This window comes from Furipterus horrens, unplaced genomic scaffold (genome assembly GCF_987537825.1).
Source record: "Furipterus horrens unplaced genomic scaffold, mFurHor1.1.pri manual_scaffold_3, whole genome shotgun sequence".
In the NCBI taxonomy this organism is placed as follows: Eukaryota; Metazoa; Chordata; class Mammalia; order Chiroptera; family Furipteridae; genus Furipterus; species Furipterus horrens.
The window spans coordinates 57,743,961-57,766,401 of NW_028327173.1; the positions used below are offsets into that span (position 1 = coordinate 57,743,961).

Genomic DNA, 22,441 nt, shown 5'->3' on the forward strand with positions numbered 1-22,441 from the left:
TTTAAGTCTCTTGATCTATAGTTCCCCTTTCATCATATTCTTTCTTTTCCAGTGTAGATGTTGAAGAATCCAGGTTATTTAACTTGCATAGTTTACTTTTTTCACAGTGTATATTTTGCTGATTGCATTTCTATAATGTAGTTTAGCATCCCTTGTCACTGTATTTCTTATAAATCTATAGTTGTACATTAAGACTTAATCAGATGACGTTTGATTTTTTCCCCTTTTGATTGAATGAGGAAGTAAAAACCAACAGGGAAAATAGGGTTAGTCATTTTATGATGGTGTTACATTCCTGCTGGAATATACTAGCCCATTTTGAAAAGTCCCTTCTATATTCTATTTCTGTTCTCTGTACAGTGAAGCCACAAGGTCTTTCTAAAACCTTTGAAACTATGGCTAGGATTCTTTGGGAGCCCTTCATCTGAAATAAACCCTGCCAGCCGCAGCCTTGGCAGAGCCACATGGGCTTCTTCCTACCTCAGAAGGCTGACAGAATTTTAATTGTTAAAAAGGGATCACTGAGGAGATATTTTTTCCTGTACATGTATGTGGAGAACCAAATACTGGATAAAAAGAGACTGCAACCCTGCAATAAGGTATTCATCATACAAAAGTATATTTTTATTATTTGTATATTTATGAATTTGTAATAGGAGAGAGTAATTATACTTTTTAAGTAGGTACACATGTTAAGCCTATTCATTCTTATCCTTCATTAGAAAATTTGTTGATTACTAAGTTTGTGCTGGTCACTGCTCCATATCTTGGGACACATCAATGAACAAAGAGACAATAATCCCTGCCCATGTAGAGCTTCATTCTATCCCTCCTTCCTATGAGATTAGTGCTTATTGAGTCAATGGCCAATGCCAGCCAGACTAAGTACACTGGGCATTTGTTGGCCTATTATTCTTTGAGACATTATAATGTAGGGTTCCTTTTAACACCCACACATCTTGCATCTTAAGAAAAAGGGACTTAGAAACTTTCAAAGCAGGAGGAGAACATAAGCATGTTTATGCTCTTATTGGAAAACCCTGTATCATTTTTAAAAATATGTGTCTTGGAATATTGATCCAAGAAGTGTATGCAGAAAAAAAGGGGACAGGGCCATAGTCAAATAAATGTAGGAAATGAGAAACACCACATTTAAAAAAATTTCAGTGGACTTCTTATAACCTTTAATGTGTGTTACAAATTTACAACATACATTCCCCAAAGTTATTTGACAACTGAAGGCATTTTTCCATAATATTTAGACAGTGTTCCTTGGAACACATTTCAGGAAATCCTTCTAACTTAAGTAGAAACTCTGCTTTTGAACAGAACTCAACTGGAGGAAGGGGCTATGTCTTTTTTTTTTTTTTTTAACCTTTGTGTTTCCAGCATCAAGTCTAATACTGAACCCTTAGTAAGCTCTTAGATGGATAGATTCCCTCAGCAAAAATTAGTTAAAAGTAATCAGGCATGGGTTATTTAGTTGGTAGTTAAACAGATTAAAAGTTGGAGTACAATAAAGGCCCTTTCAACTCTAGACTATAACAACTAACATTTGATAAATTTCTACAGTGTACCAGGCCTGATCTGTGTGCTTGCATACATTATTTCATTTGCCCCTCACAACAGTCCTTTATGGTGGGTATTATCATTAACACCATTTTACAGAAGAGGAACAGAAACAGAGCAGCCTGTCACTTGCCCAAGGTCTCTCAGAGGAAGTGGCACTCCCAACCACTAAACTATATGGCAATTCAATGCTTCCAGGCAAAAGGGAGGTTTAGGAGTATATGGCACAGAGGAGACATAAAAGTGACCAAATAAATGATAGAAGGTTTTCCAGTAAGAGTATAAACAAGCTTATGTTCTTAAGTTACAATGTTAACTTTAAGTGGCTTTAAAGGGATACACTATAACAAGATTGAGAAATAGTAATTCTGTCTCCATTCTTGAAACAATTTACGTATCTACTTATTGCATTAATGTAGTAGTGGTTGTGTGATTGGTGTTAACACTATGTCCTTTGTGATCCAGGGCTAGAATCCAATTTAACTGCCTGAACCTTCTCACTAAAAGTATAAAACCTATAGGAGGTCTTTCTGCTGGTTCTGGGTGTGGGTAGGTATTAGGTGCTGGCATGATTCCTGTTACTCTCTTTCTACTCCTGTACCCTTTATACTTTCCCCTTCCTATATTAATTTTCCCACATACTTGTAAAGGTGATTGGGGAAAGGGAAGCATATTTTGAGCATTAAGGAAAAATAAATTATTGTTGAATACCTACCATTACCACTTAACCTGTGTTATTTTATCGGAAATAGTAATTCTTATCAGAACCACCAGAAATGATTACAATCTATAGACGAGGCACCTGGATCTCAAAGCAAAAGCAAATTACTCAAGTCACGTAGTTCAGAGAGATGTCTTTGATCTTAGGTTATTCTGACTCCAAAGCCTATGCTCTTTCCTTTACATAGTGGTTCTTAACCTTATTGGACCCAAATTTCCCCTCTAATAAATATTTTATGGCACCACTTTTACTATCCTGAAATAAAGTTTTAAACATTACCTACCTTTACACATAATTTAAAAAAGAATTAATATATTCCTTACCTTTAATACTAGAAACAAATACGGATTTCAATATGCAAATATTTGGAGAAACTGTCATAGAGGACATAATGTAGCAGTCAGGTGCTTGTACCTAACTTCTAGTGAAGAAGTTTGGATTTGAAAAATAAAAAATAAGACAATAGTCAATTGAATGTTGTTGACTCTTTCTTTACATGTTATATTTTGAAATAAGGGATAAATAATATTTATAGTTATGCATAGAATTATAGAATGTAATGATAATAGCAGATGGATATATATTTTTTTATGTTGAAAATTCAAATAACATGATCAGCATTGCTGTCAGTGACTTAATTTTCTGAAATTATTAAAAATTCTTGGTAAGGTTCTGCACAAACAACTACCTTGGTTGCAGTCTAGGAAAAGTCTTAACAAAATATACTCTATCTGTAACACATAGTTAGGGTCTAGGCTTAAGTAGTTATATACATATATAATGTTTTCTTTTCCCAACATGAATCTCTATGAGGACATTCGACAATCATGTGGGGCAACCAATTGATGGGTCTCTCTGACATCGATGATTCTCTCCCCCTCTTTCTTGCTCTCCCTTCCCCTCTCTCTATAATCAGCAAGCATGTCCTTGAGTGAGGATTAAAAACAAGGAAAGAAAGAAAATCATGTGGAATGCCAGACAGTTCTTCACTGAGTGGGGCCTCTGAGCATTAGAGTTCATACAGTGTCTTACCTCATCCCCTCTCCCCCAAATGCCAGTGGTGTCACACAATCACTGCAACAAGGAAAAAAGCCACCACAAAACTTCCAGCTGTTTCATTAGAGGCCAGTATCGCCCCATCCTTTAGCAACATTGCTTATGCCAGGTTGCTTGAGATTAAGTACTTGCTCTACACTGTGAAGTTAGGGGTAAGGGAAAAAAGTGGGCAAGCAACTAGAAGGCTTGGAAACCAGTAGAAACACCCCCTGTTGATTTTATAACTTTAGTTTTAGCATCAATTTTATGGAATTGTAATTATACAGAGTGGAACATGTGTTGATTTGTTAAATTTGTGATATTCCAAGCTTTTGTTATATCTTAAAGCTATGTATGTGGCAAATTCACAGGTTTCCTGGGTTCTGTGATAGATAAGAGAGTCAGGGTCGCATATAGAAAAGCTCTGAGGTCAGTCCAGGGGGCAGGTGAGCTTTAGGGAAGGGAGGCATACCCTGGGCTTGATGCCTGGAGATGCCACCTTACAGCCTCAATTTCTCATTGAGAAAATACACACATAATACCTTTTGTATAGGACTGTTGTGAGAATTGAGTGAAGTGGCATATTAGGTGTCTAGAACAAAGGTGCAATACATTTTAGTTCTCTTTCCTTCTTTTCCTCAAAAAGATGCTTTTGTGGGCATTTTTTTGGCATATATTTTTCTTTGTAATTTTTCTGTTCCAGATCTTGGCAATTTTCATTTTCCTACCCTTTGCCTATCCCCCCCAAATAAGCAAAACAAATTTAAAAGTATATCTTTATACCTGACCCTCGAACTAAACTATCTCAGTGTGGAATTCTATTTTATAGTAACTAATCTGGACTCTTCTGATGAAAGCTTCTTTGATAAAGTTTACTATAAACCTAATAAACTACATCAACAAACTTGAAGATACCAGTTAATATTGAGAAATATTAAATATACCAGTTTATTCAGAATTGTTTTGCATTGCATTTGTTAATACTTATTTCTTCTAAGCCCAAAATAACTCTTTAGTAATATCCATATTTCTTGTATAGAGCATCCCTGTGGCATAGTTTGTCTCTGCAGCTAATTCTATTGTGCTTCCCCACTGAGCATTTGGAGCTCGTTTTCAGTTCTCCTCACACTGATTAGGTCTCCCAGAATCTTAATTGTGCTGAACTCACGGTACTGATTTTTGCTTCTGGGGAACGTTATTTAAATGCTAAGGGACAGAGCAAGAACTCTACCACTGCCTTTCCTCAACGTCCAAATCCTAAGCTATTTTTCCTTTCTTTTTTTTTTAACCTACGCTGTCTTAGCCTTACCATTCTGAAATGTGAACATATTTATTTGATCACATAGAAGATGCATTACACACAGGTGGCCATGTCATTTATTTTCCAAACCCGGACACTTCCTAAACTGGGACCGGTGTCATCCTCATTATAACCAAATTGCCTACTAGAAAGCAGGAAAGAAGAAAAATATGTGAGGTTTATCATACATTCGTCAATTAAGCACCAACACTATACAAGCCCAGTTTCCTGGGCAGTAAGGAAGCATGAGGTGGGGAGAGGCGAGTGTGGTCATAAAAATAGAAGCAGGTAGTGAGGTTACAGTGTTAACCCCGAGCCTGGAGCCAGGAGACTCTGGTACTCCTTGTCCCGGCTCGGGCGTGGTGACACATTCCTGGGAGTTGAGGATGGAGCCCTGTGCAGGCCTGCCAGCTTCCTCGGGAAGCCTCCTGATACGGCTGGGCCCTCCTCCTGTCTTCTCTAAATGCTCTGCCTGCCCAGTCCCAGGAGTGACAGGCAGGAGCCGCGGTCATGTTAGCAAGGAGAGGGTGGGAAGAAGCTGCATTGAGCAGGGAGCGGCCTCTGGTTATAACTGAGCAAAGGTGATAGTTTTTCACCAGGGCTGTGCCTATGTGTCTTCAATTCTGGGACAGACTTCTATTCTTGGCAGTTCCTCTCCACCTCTTCCAGGTCTTTGTTTTTGGGGCTCTCTGTTCTGGGTGTAACAATTCAAAATTGAGCAATCCTGAGCCTAGAAGAATCGTCACACACAACTCTCCAGGTTTAAGGCTGAACAGTGGCTGAATCATAGGTGAATTGTGTTGTTGGTGGGCAGTGGATTAGGCTCCACCCCCTTCCCTTAAGAGCACTTGATCACCTCTCACCTAGGGAACCCTGTAGTACAATACATTTTCCTTTGTCATTTCTTACCCTGTCACTGTGGTGTACGTTTTCCTAATGTCTTTCAGGTGTCCTAGTTTAGAATAAAGATCAATTTCAGTCTTTCTCAACATGTTTACGGTTTCTCATACGCGCCCCCCCCCCTTTTTTTCCCATAAAGTGCTCATCTCTTTTTGTCAGAAATTCTGTTCTAGGGAATAGTAAGGAATAGACCACCCTCCCCAGTCACTCCAGCTTGACACCTGAGTGGCTCACCATGCTTGCTTTCCAATTTCCATAATTTATTTGGGTGGTTTTAAAATATTACATGCTTTGTAGACATTGAATTGTAAAGGTTATAAGTCTGCTTCCTGGGCTAATATGAAAATATGAGCATTGTGTCAAACAATTTTAAAATTTTGTTTAAGGCCTCTTTGGGATCTAATGACTATTTTGAAATAAATTATATTTGTATATATATTTGGAAAACTGGAAAGTTTAGTCACAAGTCTCTTTACTATTATTATAATTTATAATATTTTTTTTCACGACCCACCTTACTACGTTGTTCTCACCGTTTACATGGAGATGTAATATGTCTCCCTGTTACAGCCTCTCCTTGCCCTTTTCCATTTTCTTCCTTCCTAAGTGTCAAACAAGAGGAGGCTTTGAGAAAATCAGTGGTTGAGAAAGCTGGAAATTTTGAGACTGCACCTGACAAGGGGTAGAGCAGTGATTTATGATGTCTTTAAAATTGGCGTGTAACCTTGCAGCATTATTAGAGTAGGAAAAAGCTCAGATATTGCCTCTGACTGGAAGAATATTGTGGAAGAGGATGCTATATATAGCCATACACTTTTGATTTATCTTACTTGTTGGTTTAGTGCCTGTGTAACGTCCACAAGGCAAACCCTATCCCTATTCTGTTAACTTTTTCTTGTGGTTCAAGAATTGATTTGAGATTTTTGACTTTCTTTGAGACATAGTTGCTTTGATTAGATTTCATTAACAAAAGAAAGTTGTTTTTTTTTTTTGTTACTCTTGGGGGTCATTTGGTAGATTAAAAATGTGAATTTGATTTTCTTTCATTTTTTTGGATAAAGTTATTTCTGTCACATTATTTTGCTCATTAAAAACAGGGGGAAAATGTAGTGGTACTAAAGAAGGAGGAGTACAAAGGATGATTCACCTTTTATTTAAGACTTGCCACTGCTGACCCACAGCTAATTTAGAAGTGAATCATTTATAGAAATTTCTACACAGTTCGAGACAGGGCTTTGTACTATATCCTCATGATGGTCTAAATAGAGCATACAGTATCAGGTTTCTAAATCTCTGTCTTGTAGCCAATTTTATATCTTTTCTAAACTGTGAAACTTGTCTCTAGATGACTGCAGCCAGTGAGAAGGTTAAAGCAAAGGTACTCTATGATAAAATAATGTGTATTTTTAAAAACAAATCTTAGAAATTTATTGTGTATATCATTTTGGGAAAATAATAGGCATGCGATTTTAAATGTCTGTTTATGATACAAATAAATTAAAAAAAGATTTTATTTATGTATTTTTAGGGAGAGGGGAAGGGAGGGAGAAAGAGAGGGAAAGAAACATTAATGTGGTGGTTGCCTCTCACATGCCCCCAACCAGGAACCCAGCCTGCAGCCCAGGCATGTGCCCTGACCAGGAATCAAACCAGCAACCCTTTGGTTCACAGGCCAGTGCTCAATCCACTGAGCCACATCAGCCAGGGAACAAAGAAATTAATGTTAACAAGTCTTAAAATGATTTAACCAAAAGAAATAATTTAAAATTTACTTATTTGCAGTAAGTCAAATTAAATAACATTATTAATATATTTGTATTTATTAATCATCTAATGCCTTTGACTTTTGAAGTCCAATTACAAATAGCTCCTTTTTGTAAGCTGTCTTCACCTCTTTCAGGAAGTGGGTGGTTTATTAAATATACACAGTGTATTTGGCTCCCTATTGATAAAAAAAACTGTGTAGTCTCTGCCTTCTAGGAGTTTTAAATTCAAAGCTTAATTTATATTTACATCACAGGTACAGTATTATGAGTTAGACAAAGCCCAAAAGTCTGAATTCCAGTTTTTACTCTTTTATTTGCTAGCCATTTGACTTAGGCAGATTAGCTAATGGGTCTGAGTTAATTTTTCTACTGTGCATACAGGGCATAGCAATGCCTGCCCTTATGACCTGACTCACTAGGATTAGTTGAGGTAATGTTTTAGGAGGTGGAGAGGTAACATTGCAAGGAAAAGACCCTGGAGTTGAACAATGAGAGCTGGACTTACATTTGTACCAATACTATTTAGTCACAAGCCATTTTACCTTTCTAAATCTTTATTTTCAAATGTGTGAAAAATGGGTATCATAATATCACCCACAGAACTGTTGTAAATATTAAATGAGATAACATGTGAAAATACCTGGTACACGTAAATAATCACTTAATGTTTATTGGACCTTAATTTTGATTTTTTTTTTCGTTCTTCTAGAACTTTATCACCCCAGTTCCTTCACTTTCACACTACTTTTCTGGAAATGGGAGCCAGTATCCACACTGTGTGCAGCTAAGAGGGATGAGCAGGTGTCCCAGTCTGTGACTGTGATCGAAGAATTATTTGAGTTCTAGAAGTTCCTTGACAGAACAAACACATTTACCAAAGATTTTTGGGAAATCATATTGGATAAGACACCCAGAGCTTTGGGGAAGAATTTTGAGTAAAATAAGTCTGGCACTTGGCTTGGCTAAAGTTACTTCCTTGTGTTCAAGTATTCAGGGTAAATGGGTAATCTTTTCCCCCTAATAATTATTTTGTTCTTAGTTCCAGGTTATTTTTAATTCCTGATATTTTAAGGGTAATTAACTAGATGGAGGTAAGATAATCTTTTTTCTCTTTTTGAGACAGTCTTTGAGACTTAGATGATAAGAATAACCCAGATGAAATCTTAGTCATTAACGAAGGAAACGTAATCCCAGTGGTTTTTTTGTGTATAAAAATGTGGTATTAACTTCTGATGAAAGTATGGCTTAGTTAATTACTGGGTTTATTATAAGGTACTTCCTCTTTTTTACTTTCTGTAAGGACATCGGCTGATACTTTTTATTTTAGAAAACATGTAAAAAGTTAGCAAGTTTCTTGGGGTAGATTGAAATGTAGAAAAGTAGTTTTATTAAAATATTTAGTAATACTGCTGTTTTAGATGGCCACAAGATGTGACTGTTCCAGTTGCTTATATTTAAAATCATATCCACAAATAAAGTAATGCAAGCAATGCAAGCTACACAAACCCATGATTTCTTGCAGACATCTTTGGAACATGTAGCATCTTGGGCCAACTCTGTTCCTGTTTAAGGAAATCATTAAACAAAAGAAAGTTGAAAATTGACTTCCTGGAGTTTTAAAAATGAATTTTGATGTGTTTTTTGAGACATTTGTAACCTGTTTGTGGACCAGAATAGCTTTTGAAGCACTAATGAGAAATGATTTCTTTAACCCTATTCACAAAGCACATTTGTAGAATATATAATAGTGCCATCAGAGAAAAAGCAGTATTAATTTATGTTAATGGGCTCTACACAGTAGTTCAGACTTCATCACCCTAGCCATATTGAGTTTCAAGGGCAAGTAATCATTGACCATGTGAGAAGAACTAGATGATAGCAATGGATCTGTAAAGGCATGGTAAGTTACTGTCTATGAGTTATCCTTCAGTGACAAAGAAAGTTGAAGGATAGGGTAATTTATGGGGGAAAATGAAAGTCATCATGGTTAAGACATTAAAAAGGGAGCAAGTCATGTATCTTTAGGAGAAGTAATGTAATTTTAAGACGCTGTCGAGCATAGGTGTATTATTCAAGAAGCATTTGTATTCCAGGAATAGTAATAATAGCCTTTATGTAGAGCTTTTTAGTTTAAAAAGTGCTTTTGTATGTAGCCTTTTATTGTCTATGACTGTGTGGGCAGACCAGGTTTTACTGCTGCACGTGATCACCAAGGAGGTCAAAAGACCTGACTAAGCTCACTGTGAGACCAGAACTGGGGCTAGATCGAGGTCTCTTACCTCTTGTTCTATTATGTTTTCTCTTTCCTTGTATTATCTTTTCTTCCTTTTTAACAACCATTACAAGGACGACATAGCTCCTCTTCAGACATCCATTTATTTATTTTGCTGATATTGGAAATATGGGTACTTTTTTGGTGCCTAAAATTTTTGATAGAGGGGATAGAATATGAAATTAAAATAAGGATGTGTAATATCTCAATGCATTAAAGAGAACACAATTCACCATGTACCTCAGACTTTGTTTTTGAAGGAGGTAGAAAGCACTTTTAAACCATGAAGAATTATGAAGATCCAAAGGATAATGATTCTATGAGGCATGAATCTTTTAGTGGAAAACAACAGAAAATTCAACCCAGAATGGGCTGGTGAAATTACTGGCTTGTGTAATTAAACATTCTGGGATAGGACTGTGTAACAGGATGTTTCAGCTTCAAGTAGCACAAAATTATTTACTTAAAGTGGCTAAAACAACACAAATCATTATTTTACGTAGGGCTCAAGAGTTGGTTGATAGAGCAACTCACCAGTGTCAACAATCTAGGTTTATTCCATCTCTTTGCTTTGCCTTTCTTGACATCAGTATCTTGCTCAATTGGTTAGTAAGATGGTGCTGGAAATTCCTAGACCATATACAGATAAAGCAACATCCAGGGGAAGAAGGGGATATCTTTTACTGTGTTTGTTTCTTAGTAAAAAAAATATTTTCCATGAGCTTCCTGGATGTATTCCTCCCATAGCTTGGCCAGGATTGGGCCACATGCCAGTTTCTAAATCACCACTTAGATTAGTTTAAGTCTTATGCCTAAACAGGGGATATGAATCATTTTCCTCTAGAATACATAGGAGGTATAGATATCTGCTATCTGAAGGTTATGCTAGGAGGGGAAAGGGTAGACAATTCTCAGTGTCCACTACTCACTTTTTCAATAAGACACTGGACCCAGAGGCTCTGCCCTGTTCCATGTGTCAGCCTCATTCCCAGGCTTACTCTTCTAATGTTGCAGTGGTGGCTGCAGTCATTTTAGACTCCACATGAGTAGGGTGGAGTACAGAGGGGAGAGAGTAAGAAAGAAAAGAGAGAGGAGAGAGAGGAGAGAGAAGAGACAGAGAGACCTTTACAGTAGTTTCTATGCAAAAGAGAAGATTCTTTCTCCAGAAACCTGAACAAATTATTTCTTGGATATTGTTGGCCTAAATTGGATTATGAGTTCGTCAGTAACTGATTTAAACCTAACTATGATTCATTCCCCATGGAACTGAGGATGGGCTCACTCACACCCAAGCTACCATATGGCTTAAAATGGGGAAGGAAAAGTTTCCAAAGGAAAGTCAGGGGGAAGGAGAATGGGTACTGTAGATATTGATATCCAGCATGAAAACGGAGCTAAGGCCTCTGTCATGTGGCTCCGAAGGATGGTCACTTTCTCCTCCCATTAATCCATTTCTCATGTACATAAGGCATACAGTAAGACAAATAAGACAATAAGATACATCTATACCTACTAAAAGTATACAAAGGAACATATGAAAAGTCCCACAAAAGATGTGTAAAATTTAATAGGTATATAGAAGATGACAAAGTAATATTAGCCTATGATGATAATAAAGGAAAATGTAGTATTTTAGCTAGACTTGATTAGAGGGGGGAATTTTTTCTGACACACACACAGTGGGTTTAGAAGTAATATTTAAGCTGTGGCATTTTCGGGCAATGAAATGACATATGTAGATATATGGAGATAGAAAAAATAAAAAGTATAAAGTTGATAAAGACATGACACTCTAGAACTGAGCGGCTAGCCAAATATGGATAAACGTATCTATTTCAAATGGAGGGGTAAGGTGCAAGGGTAGATACACACCAGAGCCTAAAAACTTAATAAAAATGTAAGCTATCTCAATTTCCATATTTATTACATGTTGAAACAATATTTTGAATATATAGGGTTATATAATTGAAGAAATTAAATTAGATTAACTTAACCTATTTCTTTACTTTTGTTAATGTGATTATTAGAACATTGAAAATTATGTGGCTTGTGTTATGTTTCTGTTGGACAGTGCTGCTTTTAGAAATTCGAACAGTCATGATGTTTCTGAACAGCAGCTGGGGCCCTTCTGCCCGCTACCACCCTCTAGGCAAAATTCCAGAGGCAGGGGTTTGGGAATAAAGGAAAGGAGTCTTTCTTCAAAAGCTCCACAATTTTGGAATAAGAGTTTTCCATATGCATTAGTCACTTAAGCCTATCAATTAAGGCTAAACTCTTGAACACCTGAGTTCTCCTATCATTCCTCATTAGTTTTTTTTTTTTTAATTTTTTTATTTTGGTTTTTCAATTACAGTTGTCCCCTTTTCCCCCAATTTCTCTCCCCCACCCAACCCACCCCCTCTCCCATAATCATATCTCTCCCTGTTGTCCATGTCCATGAGTCTTTCATACAGGCTCTTTAATTAAACCCTTCCCTTACTTATCCCCCTTCTCTCCCTCTCCCCTCCCCCCTATTGACTGCTATTCTGCTCTTTGTTCTATTTAGTTCCTTTGTTTGTGTTGTTCTTTAGTTTCCTGTATTAGGTGATATCATATGGTATTTTTCTTTCTTTGCCTGGCTTATTTCACTAAGCATAATTCTCTCTAGTTCCATCCATGTTGTTGCAAATGGCAGGAGTTCCTTCTTTCTTTCTGCTACATAGTATTCCATTGTGTAAATGTACCACAGTTTTTTGATCCACTCATCTACAGATGGGCACTTAGGTTGTTTCCAGCACTTAGCTATTGTAAACAGTGCTGCAATGAACATAGGGGTGCATAAGTTCTTTTGAATTGGGGTTTCAAGATTCTTCGGGTATAATCCTAGTAGTGGAGTCATTGGTTCAAAAGGCAGTTCCATTTTTAATCTTTTGAGGTAATTCCATACTGTCATTAGTTTTTAATTATCTTATTTCTGTAGGGTTAGTTTACAAACTAAAACAACATAGGATACAAAAGCTACACAATTTTAGAAGAATGTCAGTCTTCTGTCTCAGAGCTTGTCCCCTCTAGAAAACCCAAAGTAGAATAACCCTGCCACCCTCTGCCAGGCCACCCTGATCCTAGGTTGTGCTCAGAGTTCCTTCCCATCCAAAATACTGTCCGTTGGGAAACACAGGCAGCTGTAGCACAATCATCCAAGCATCCCTAAGGAAGAAGAGAGAAAGCCAGTGAGCCAGAGGGGCCAAAAGCACTTCTCTTAGTTCAAATCTCCCAGCCCATTAATTCTAGGTGCTCTGGAGGCATTCAGTTTCTCAGCCAATCCCATCCCAGGCTGTTTGCTGTTGCCCCAGGCAGCCTCCTCCTCCAGCCCCTCCCTCCTCCTCCCCAGTAATCTGAGCAGATCTCTCTATCAATGAGTATCTCTATCTTATGAAACTTGGCAATGATGGTGGTGAAGCACCAAATATAGATACCCCAGAAGATGTTAAGGATTACATTTTACAATGAAAAACATCAGAAAGGTTTTTATCTAATGGATGGATCCTTTTCCTTATATGATACTTTGCTTTGAGTTTACTTTCTTTTGATTTAGTTTAGTTTGTTCACCAGGAATCAATGTTAAGTACTACATCTTACTACCTTTTATCTAGTATGATTATACTCTGGTAGCAAATTTTAAAAAAATATTTATTTACTTTTAGAGAAAGGGAAAGGGAAAGAGATAGAGAGGGAGAGAAACATCAATGAGCCAGAGATACATCCATCAGTTGCCTCTTGCACACCCCAACTGGGGTCCTGGCCCGCAACCCAGGCATGTGCCTTAACTGGGAATTGAACCAGTGACCTTTTGGTTTACAGATTGGCACTCAATCCACTGAACCACACCAGCCAGGGCAGCAAATATTCTTTTAAAGAAACATTGATAATATGACTGCCTCACTGTTTCTTTTCTTGTTTTTTTTATTTTTAATTTTTTAAATTAATCTTTCAACATTAAACATTTGTTACCTGTGTTAATTGGATAAAGTCATAATTTTCTTATCTACAACATGAAGATAATAAAACCTAATACACACGTATGTTGCATTAAATGAGATAAGTGAATGTGTATTGTAAATACCATTTGGATATAAACTGAGCAGGGCACTGTTAGACATTGTAGGAGAGAAAGATGACTAAGATCTCATATCTCTCAGAGTAAGAGTGACAAGCATGTGCTACACCAGTTGGACTTCAAGGCAAGGTGACTCAGACACTTGAATGAGGCACTAGATATAAATCATGTGAGAAAAGTGAAAAGAATGATTGAGTCTATCTGGGCAGTCATATTCGAACAGGGAGTCAATAGACAGAGCGTAGGAGTGGACTGGGCAGACAGACATTTTAGATTTTAGATTGAAGGAGATGTATGAATGAAGGCAGGAAAGTTCACAATATGTATTTGAGTTTCCTTTAGTTTAAATATTCATGGATTTTGATATATTACAACTGGCTCGCGTTGCCTCACGCTACCTCACTGGAGCATCTGCCAGCCAGGCAGCTCCTTGCATATAGGACTGGTCATATTCATTTTTGTGCACCCAGAGTGCAGCCCAGAACCTGGCAAAAGGCAGGTGTCCAATAGATAGCTGGTGAGTAGATGAATGAGCACCAACTTTGTAACATTCAGAAAATGGTGTATCACTTATTTTTCAGTTCAGAATACAGTACAGAGGATGTGTGTGAAATTCTAGACCTTTATCATATACTTACAGATATATTTGCTGATAGTTGTGCATTGAGATTGTGCGAGTGTTAGGTTTTCATTTTTCTGTAAAGAGCTGATCTGTAGCCATGGAGCTTTCTTTACTTCCTGCTGCAGAGGGCTGCGTCATACTTCACCTCCCAGGGACCATTACATTCCCGAAGGTATTCAACACAACTTCCTGTGGAGCTCTGTTCCATGAAGGATATAGCTGGCTCCACATGTTCTTCCAGAAAAAAACGAAGCCTTGCCTGCCAACGATGGGCTATCTGGAATGGAAGATTATTTTGCAGGAGAGGGAGCACAATGGAAAAGGGGTGTATCTGTAGGAAATCTAATTGTCCTTCAGTGAAGCATGTGAAAAATGGAAGGAAAGGAAGTGACTTCATAACTAGAATGCCACTTGTGTGGAATTTCCTTTTTGGGTTTTGCCCCCTGCTCTCTTATATTATCAGTATGTTTTAATGTTTTATTTCTTGTCTACCTGGTAAATTGCTTTTATATTTTTGCTGTTTTGGATTCACTATAAATACCATTAACAGATTCACTATTTAAAAAAATGAAGAAAACTATGTTTACAGTATTCCCTCACTTATTGCGGGTATTACGTTCTAGACCCCCCACGGAGTAGGAGCTTTACATTTATTTTAGTATTTATATATATTTTTAAGGCTTTATAAACCCTTCCCACACATTTATAAACCATTCCCAGTCCCTTATTAACCTTTTCCACACTTTTATAAACACTACTACGTTCTTAAACATATTCTACACTCTTAAACCTACGTAACTTTAACAACATACGTATACAGCACCACAAAATCCTGTGATATAGTGAAAAACCCTCAATAAATAATTAAATATAATATTTTTAAAAATCCTGCGATACAGTGAGGCCACGATAAGTGAACCGTGATATAGAGAGGGACTACTGTAGTTCTTCTCATGATTTTGAGAAAGAAGTGTTACAGAACCCCTGGGCTGCTCCAGTTGAAAACAAACCCATGGGCTCTTTAGTTAGGGGCCCGATTGCCCGCCGCCAAAATTATAACTCTCAATACCAGAGTTTGGTGAAAAGAAAAAGAATTGTTTATTTAACAGTTATATAGATTTAGTTACTTGCGAATTTCTGTTGTTAAGTCTTATGCTCTTTAAAATACCCACAAACACATATCCTTGCCTCCCCCCCCTTCCAAACCAGGCTAGTTTTAGGGAAGTCAGAGAAACCGTTTCCCTACTTTCCCAACACAGTTCAGCTTTACCAGCAGCTGCCAATCATTCAATCTGATTGGGGAGGTCCTTTCTGTGCTGTGGTGCCCTCCAGCTCTCAATGCAGAACCACCTGGATTCTCAGCCTCCTTGCAAACTGTCTTCTTCCTGCAAACTGCGCGGATCTCCTCTCCTCCTCAAAACCGCATGGCGAGAGCCTCTTAAAGCAGCTGGAGACCCCTTCTCCAAGCCACATGGAGAAGGCCCCTTCACCAAGCCACGTGGAGGGAGCACACAAGAGAGCGAGAGCGAGAGAGCCCGAGAGCTAGAGTGAGAGCCCGAGTCAGAGCGCCAGAGCGAGAGCGCGAGCCAGAGAGCGAGAGTCCCAGAGTGAGAGCCAGAGAGAGTCTGAGTCAGAGCGCCAGAGCGAGAGCCAGAGTGTCAGAGTGAGAGCATGAGCGAGAGCCAGAGAGAGTCCGAGCGCCAGAGCCAGAGCGCGAGTGAGAACCCGAGTCAGAGAGCCAGAGTGTCCGAGCGCCAGTGAGAGCCAGAGCCCGAACGAGAGCTTGAGAGACCCTCAGAGTGCCAGAGCGAGAGCCAGAGCCCAAACGAGAGCTTGAAAGAGTCTGAGCGAGAGTCTGAGCAAGAGTCTCCGAGAGCGAGCTTCTGAGAGAGAGTCTCAGAGCAAGAGTCAGAGAGAGTCTGAGAGAGTCTCAGCTAAAATGTCTGCAGCTGCTTATATATCCCTGACTGCATCATCTGACGCAGTGGGCGTTGCAAACAGTTCTGACCATTCACAGGTCCTTACGTAGGCTCTGTGTGCTTTTCATACCATCCCCTGGTTCAAGACTCCTCCCATCTGCCTGAGGCTTTGGATGCATTAAAGCCATTTGCATAAGAAAGACACTAGCCACCAGCCTCAGGCATGTGGAGGCATTCCAAAAGCTGCTTCCTTCTCCCCATCCCCCAGCTGCAAGCTCTGGGGATTTTTGGACTCCCCTGTTTCTGTAACAGAAGGTCATGTAAAGCTGTTTTCTACGCATACTCCCTTCACACTCTACCCATTATTAATGGTCTTTGTTAGTGGACTAATTAAACCATTGCTTTTACCATTAAAATATGATATAGTCATTCTTGGGTTAAATAACTTTTTTTTTTAATCTGCGCATAATACAATTTTTACACTAGAGAATATTTGCAAAAACTTAACAACAAAGTCAAATATATTGTCTTCCCTGTGAACACAAAGGGTTAAATTTAAAGGCCAAGCAGTTAACACAGCTCTTCAGATCTGAAAGAAAAGGGGAAAGGGTGGGGCCAGGATTCTTTCCTTCTAGGCATTTATTCATTTGTACTCTGAAGGGCCTCTTCCTTGACCTCATCACTAGCTTCTTTCACATACCCCTGGGATTTGGTCAGAGCTACCCCTAAGATGAAGCTGGACTTTTAATTGTATAGCTTGGGAGAACTGTTCCAATTTGGATACATTTTGATGTGGCTTAAAAAGCCATTTGATAAGTAGTGATTAATTATACCATTTATGAGATTCATGAGGCTTCTGAGATTCATGGATATATTAAGGCTCAAGGTTCCAGGGGGAAGTAGGAATATTGTGAAACTTGGAACTGTGAGGGTGGGGTGGGGGGAGACTTGGAGCAAGACTCAAGGATGGAAGAAGGACTAATAATATTTTTGGCAAATGTTAATAAAGAAGTTAAAAAGATTTTCATTTGGCCATTTTGGTATAAAACAGCCCTATTAAAATGGCCTTCTTTGGTTTAGTGCATTGAAGGTAATAAATATTTGTTGAACTTTATTTCTAAACCAATGCCATATTTTCAGCCTTCCTTCTCTTCTTCCATCATTTAGTATTTGGGCCCAGAAATTACCCAAATTATGATTGACAGACTCAAGAGTAGTACTGCAGATTTTAGTAAAATGGATCGTATTTATGAAGGAGGATGAGGACAAATAAAAACTTGGTAAACATAAGTCCCTTTAAAATCTCCACATGACTGTCTAGAGTTTCAGTTTTTTATTCTGTCCCTACCATCCTCGTGAGTTTGACATGTTGCGTTAAGCTCTCCAGACCTCAGTTTCCTCTTTTTTAGAATTCAGGGACTGGATTTGTTAGTCTTTAAGGCCCAATTTTAGACAAGCTTTGGACATTTTAATTTTAGCACCTCATCCACTAATTTAATTACTTTTCTCAAGCAGTACAATGCAAGATAAAGAAAATTTTCCTCATTAAAAATTTTTAACCTGTTTTCAGAAATAGTCTTGTCTTTATTTTCATTGTGGTCTATATAACATGACCTTACCTCAGGGAACACAACCTTTGAGTTCAGCATTGTAAATGGGAGGTAACAGAACTTGAAACCACTTTGCAGTGCGTGAGGCCTGAACTGAATCTTGACTGACAAGTACTGGTTTAGTGACCTCAGGCAAATTATTTACTCTCACTAAGACTCCATTTCCTCACCTGTAATGTGGAGATGGTACAGTATTTAAAAAGTTATTGCGAGGATTAAATAAGAATGGATGTACATTGCTTAGCACAGAGACTGGCTTATGGAAAACAATACATATTACCAAGTATTGTTGATGTAACTTTTTGTTGTTGTTGTTAAATTACAGTTTACATATAATGTTATTTTGTACGGCAGGGTGGCTAGACAATCACACAGCCTACGAAGCGTTGCCGCGGTATTTCCAGCGCCCGCTGGCACCATACACAGTCACCACAACACTATTGGCTACATTTCCTGTGCTGTGCTTTATTGATGTAGCCTCTTATGTCATGAATTAAGGACTATTTCACTCAAATATTTATTAAGTAAACTAATGATCAGAATGTTTGCCTTATGGAAACTGACCTAAAATATTTTTTTTCTTCTTGCAGATTTTATATTGCACTTTAAACACACCGAAAGTTGACATGGGAAAACTCTTAGGAGCACAATTAGGTCTTGAAGATTTTTTATTTGCCCATGTGAAAGGGATCAAGAAAGAAGTGACTGTGTTTAAATCTGAGGATTCTCTTGGTCTCACCATTACAGATAATGGTGCTGGCTATGCTTTTATAAAGGTAAGTCTTAAAAAATAACTGTGTGACCTAACTGAGGGTAACATTAAGAAAATCTACCTGGTCAAAGAAAGTTGGAAGTGGTCTTCAGAGTGAGAGTCAGCTCAGAAGGGATGGATAAATTGGTAATGTTTCATTTAAAAATGTTTTAAAGATGTCATTTTTTGCTTACCCTTTCCTTGAGTTTCTTCTGTTCGGTTTTGCCTTCTCTAGAAATTAGAAGTTACTGAAAACCTGGCCCTGGTGCCTACTTATTATCCATATGAGTTCTTGCAGGTCTGTAGGTCATTAACATCTGATGGCTTTCATGCTGATTTCCTGATTTAGTACATTTTCATTAAGAACTGAGGAGTGGTAAAAAGAAAAGTACATTCATCTCTTAAAACAGTTCTATTATTGTAATAAGTGGTTGTAATAACACTGACTTATCAGGGACTAGGCACTTTGATACATTTTCTCACTTTATCCTTATATTAGTTCTATTTGGTTGGTACTGTGTTTTTTATTTTATTTATTTCTTTGTTGAGGTGTAACAAATTTTTAATGTACAGCTTAACGAATGGTTATATACTTACACCTGTGTAACCACCACCCAAGTTAAGGAAAATTTCATTTCTGTCACCCAGAAGGCTGCCCTGTGCCCCTTCCCAGTCAGTGTTCTTCCCCATAAAGACAGTCACCTTTTTGACCTCTACTGCCGTAGTTTTGCTTGTTTTTGAACTTCATATAGGTAGAATCATATATTATGTACTCTACCGTTTCTGGCTTCTTTTTGTTCAACATAAGGTCTGAGATTCATCCAGCCTCTAATTTACAGATGTAAAAAACCAGATCAGGAGGTTGAAGTAGCTTGCTCAAAGTTTTGCACCTGGACAAATTCAGGATTCGAATCCAAGAGCTCTGACTCCAGAGTTGGCAGTCCTACTACTGAGCTAGAATAAGTGATAAACTTCATGCAACAGAGCATATTTTCTTGCCTTTATTTTGTCCAAACCCTTGCTTTGCTGAAGCATTGTTGTCATTAAAAAATAATAAAACAAAAACAGTCTTAGGAAAATCATCTTAACTGTAAATAGTACCTTATTTAACTTCCCATTTGAGTGAATGGCTATTTTTAGCTCCGCAGAAGATATGACTGTGCTGAAGGTTAAGAGGATGACCAAATGGAAAATCCGTGAGTTGGAAAGACATGTGAGATTATCTTAGGGAAGCTCAGGACATGAGGCACACGCAGCAATGCCTTTCTACTGTCAACAGGGAAGGGCTTGGCAGTTTTGCAAACATCCATGGATTTTTTAGATCTTAGTCTCTGATGTTCAGAGCTTGTGTTTCTATTTTTTTTTTATGCCTCGTGAAACATGTGCCTGCCTCAGAGCACTAGTCACTAGCCCTGCAGAGACAGAGAACATGGTGGCACGGAGATGTGGTGCATAAACTTAGCTGCTGACATATAATTCAACTCCGAAGAGAAATGAATATTATACTATGTACACAGTTGAGAGGATTTTTAAAAAAATCGAGAGGGGGATAATTTCAAACTTACTTAAGAAATGTAATAATAACATAAAAACTTCCATAAAATCCTTTACTCAGATCTCCAGTTTGTACCATATGCTGTATTTGCTTTCTTCTTCTCTCTGACACATGTACTGGGTGTATATACACCCACACAGACATATATGTAATTTTCTCTGAACCATTTGAAAAAGTGGACTGCTTATATCAATCATTTCTTTATTCCTTAATACTTTAGAATGTAGTTACTTAGAACAGGATATTCTCTTATATACAACTATGTAATTCAGAAAATCTATGAGTGATATAATGCTTTTAAACTAATCTAATATGTTTGTATTGCAATTGTATCAGTTGTACTAGTAATTTCCTCTATAGCAATTTTTCCCCGGGTATAGGTCCAATATAGGATCATGCATTTCATTTAGTTGTCATGTCTCTTTAGTTTCTTTGTTCTAGAAAAATTTCTCAGCCTTTTATAGAATATTCCCTCGATTTGGGCTTTTCTGATTTTCCCCATGTCAAAAAAGGATGGTGCATTTTTGGCAGGAAAAGTAGGTAAGTAATGTTCTGTCCTTCTCATTGCACTACATCAGAAGGTGCGTTCTGTTGTTTGTCTCAGTTATGATGTTAATTTTTGTCACTTGTCTAAGGTAGTGTCTGCCAATCTTATTCACTTGCAGAGCTATATTTTCCTTTGAAAGAATTTGTGGGGAGATACTTTGAGATTATGAAAATATCCTGTTCTCTTACTTGTACCCCACAGATTTCACATCTGTTGATATGTCTTGCCTGAATCAGTGTTTTACTATAATGATTGCAAAATGTTGGTTTTTTTCCTAATTCCATCATTCCTTATATATTTCTTTCAAAACATTATATGAAAAAAGCGCTCCACTTATTTACTTGCATATCTATTATCAGCAAGGGCACATGATTTCTTAATTTATTCAGTGGGTTATAGTCCATTACCATTGTTGATTTTGATGCTGGGATTCTCTGAGAGTAGCCTGTGGGAGTCCTTCTGGGCTGGCTCCTGTGTCCTCTTGACATGGCTCCTGTCATTTTAGCAAACAGTTCGTTCCTTTTGGCACAAGATGGTCTAGATTCATCTCACATCTTCTTTTCCTCAGGTCTAGAATTAACTATTTCTTCTAGGAGCCTTTTTTTTTTTTTTTAAAGTGAGGACTGATATTTCAAAATCCAGATCAAGAGCTGGATGCTAGTTGTGCTCATTCATTGTTTCCAGTCCTTTCAGTGGCAGGGTCAGAAAATGTGCATTTTAGAAGTTATGAATTTATAATTATGCTTCCAATTATACTCTTGCCCCACAGGGTTCTTTTTGTCTTCTCCATAATTTACTTTCAAAAATTATTGAAGTATTGACTCATTTGTTTAATCCTACAATGTACACAAAATAGTTATAGAATTGCTGTATCTACACTACATGCAAAATAAACCTATTAAGAAGATTTGTATGTATATGCTGTTTTTAAACTAAATGTGTGTATATAATCCAAGTATTCTATCCAAAGGTTACTTGGAATAGATTTTCTGCTGCTTCCTCTCCCCATGATTGTTATTCATTTGAAATACTACTGAATCTAGTTGCTTTTCTGAATTGAGTTTAAGTTATTCCTCATTCTTGTTGACTTATTTTTTTTCTGAATATGTAAAATATCATGATTCAAAAGTTAAAACTGTATTAAAAGATATGTTCAATGTGTTTCTCTTTCTCTTATCCCCTCTATCCCGTTACTCATTTCCCCCACTTCTTTGAAGTAATTAATTTCATTAATTTCTGGTTTACCATTCCTGAGTTTCTTTTTGCCAAGATAAGCAAAGAAAGAAAAAAAGGGACTTTCCAAGAATTTAGCATGGTCTCTGCACAAGGATGGTATGCAGCCTTCTCTGTATAGGTCCAGTTTTAGTGTATGTGCTGCTGAAATGAGTACTCAATATGCTTTTAGCCGTGGCTGGAAGTCAGGGTAGGTTGAAGTAAGAGTAGGGTGTTGTGCTGGGGCTTCAGATGAGAGAGAAAGGTAAGGAGGGAGGATCCTATCATTAGGAAGGCAGTGCAGTGTGATGCATAGGAGCATGACTTTAGAATCAGACAGGCCTGCTTTCAGTCTAGGTTCAACCACTTATTAACTTGCTGTGTGACCTTGGAAATGTCATTGAACTTCTCTATGCCTTGTCTCAAATGGGAATATCAGCACCTACTTCTTAGGCTTTTTTGGGTATAAAATGATGACACATATGAAATGTTTCCCAGTACTCAAAATAGGTAGCTAATACCTTAATAATAGCAATAATAACAAACCATCACATAATTAGGAGATG

The 22,441-nt window shown here is 37.7% G+C and overlaps 1 protein-coding gene across 2 annotated transcripts in view; it reads left to right on the plus strand.

Annotated features, from left to right (window-relative positions):
- The window catches only part of GIPC2 (GIPC PDZ domain containing family member 2), an 81,614-nt gene that overhangs the window by 11,733 nt on the left and 47,440 nt on the right, over nucleotides 1-22,441 (plus strand). For both annotated transcript variants that reach the window (XM_090269662.1, XM_090269661.1), the window contains exon 2: nucleotides 18,401-18,586. In XM_090269662.1, coding sequence (XP_090125788.1) covers nucleotides 18,401-18,586 — 186 coding nt within the window. The remainder of the gene's footprint in view (nucleotides 1-18,400; nucleotides 18,587-22,441) is intronic.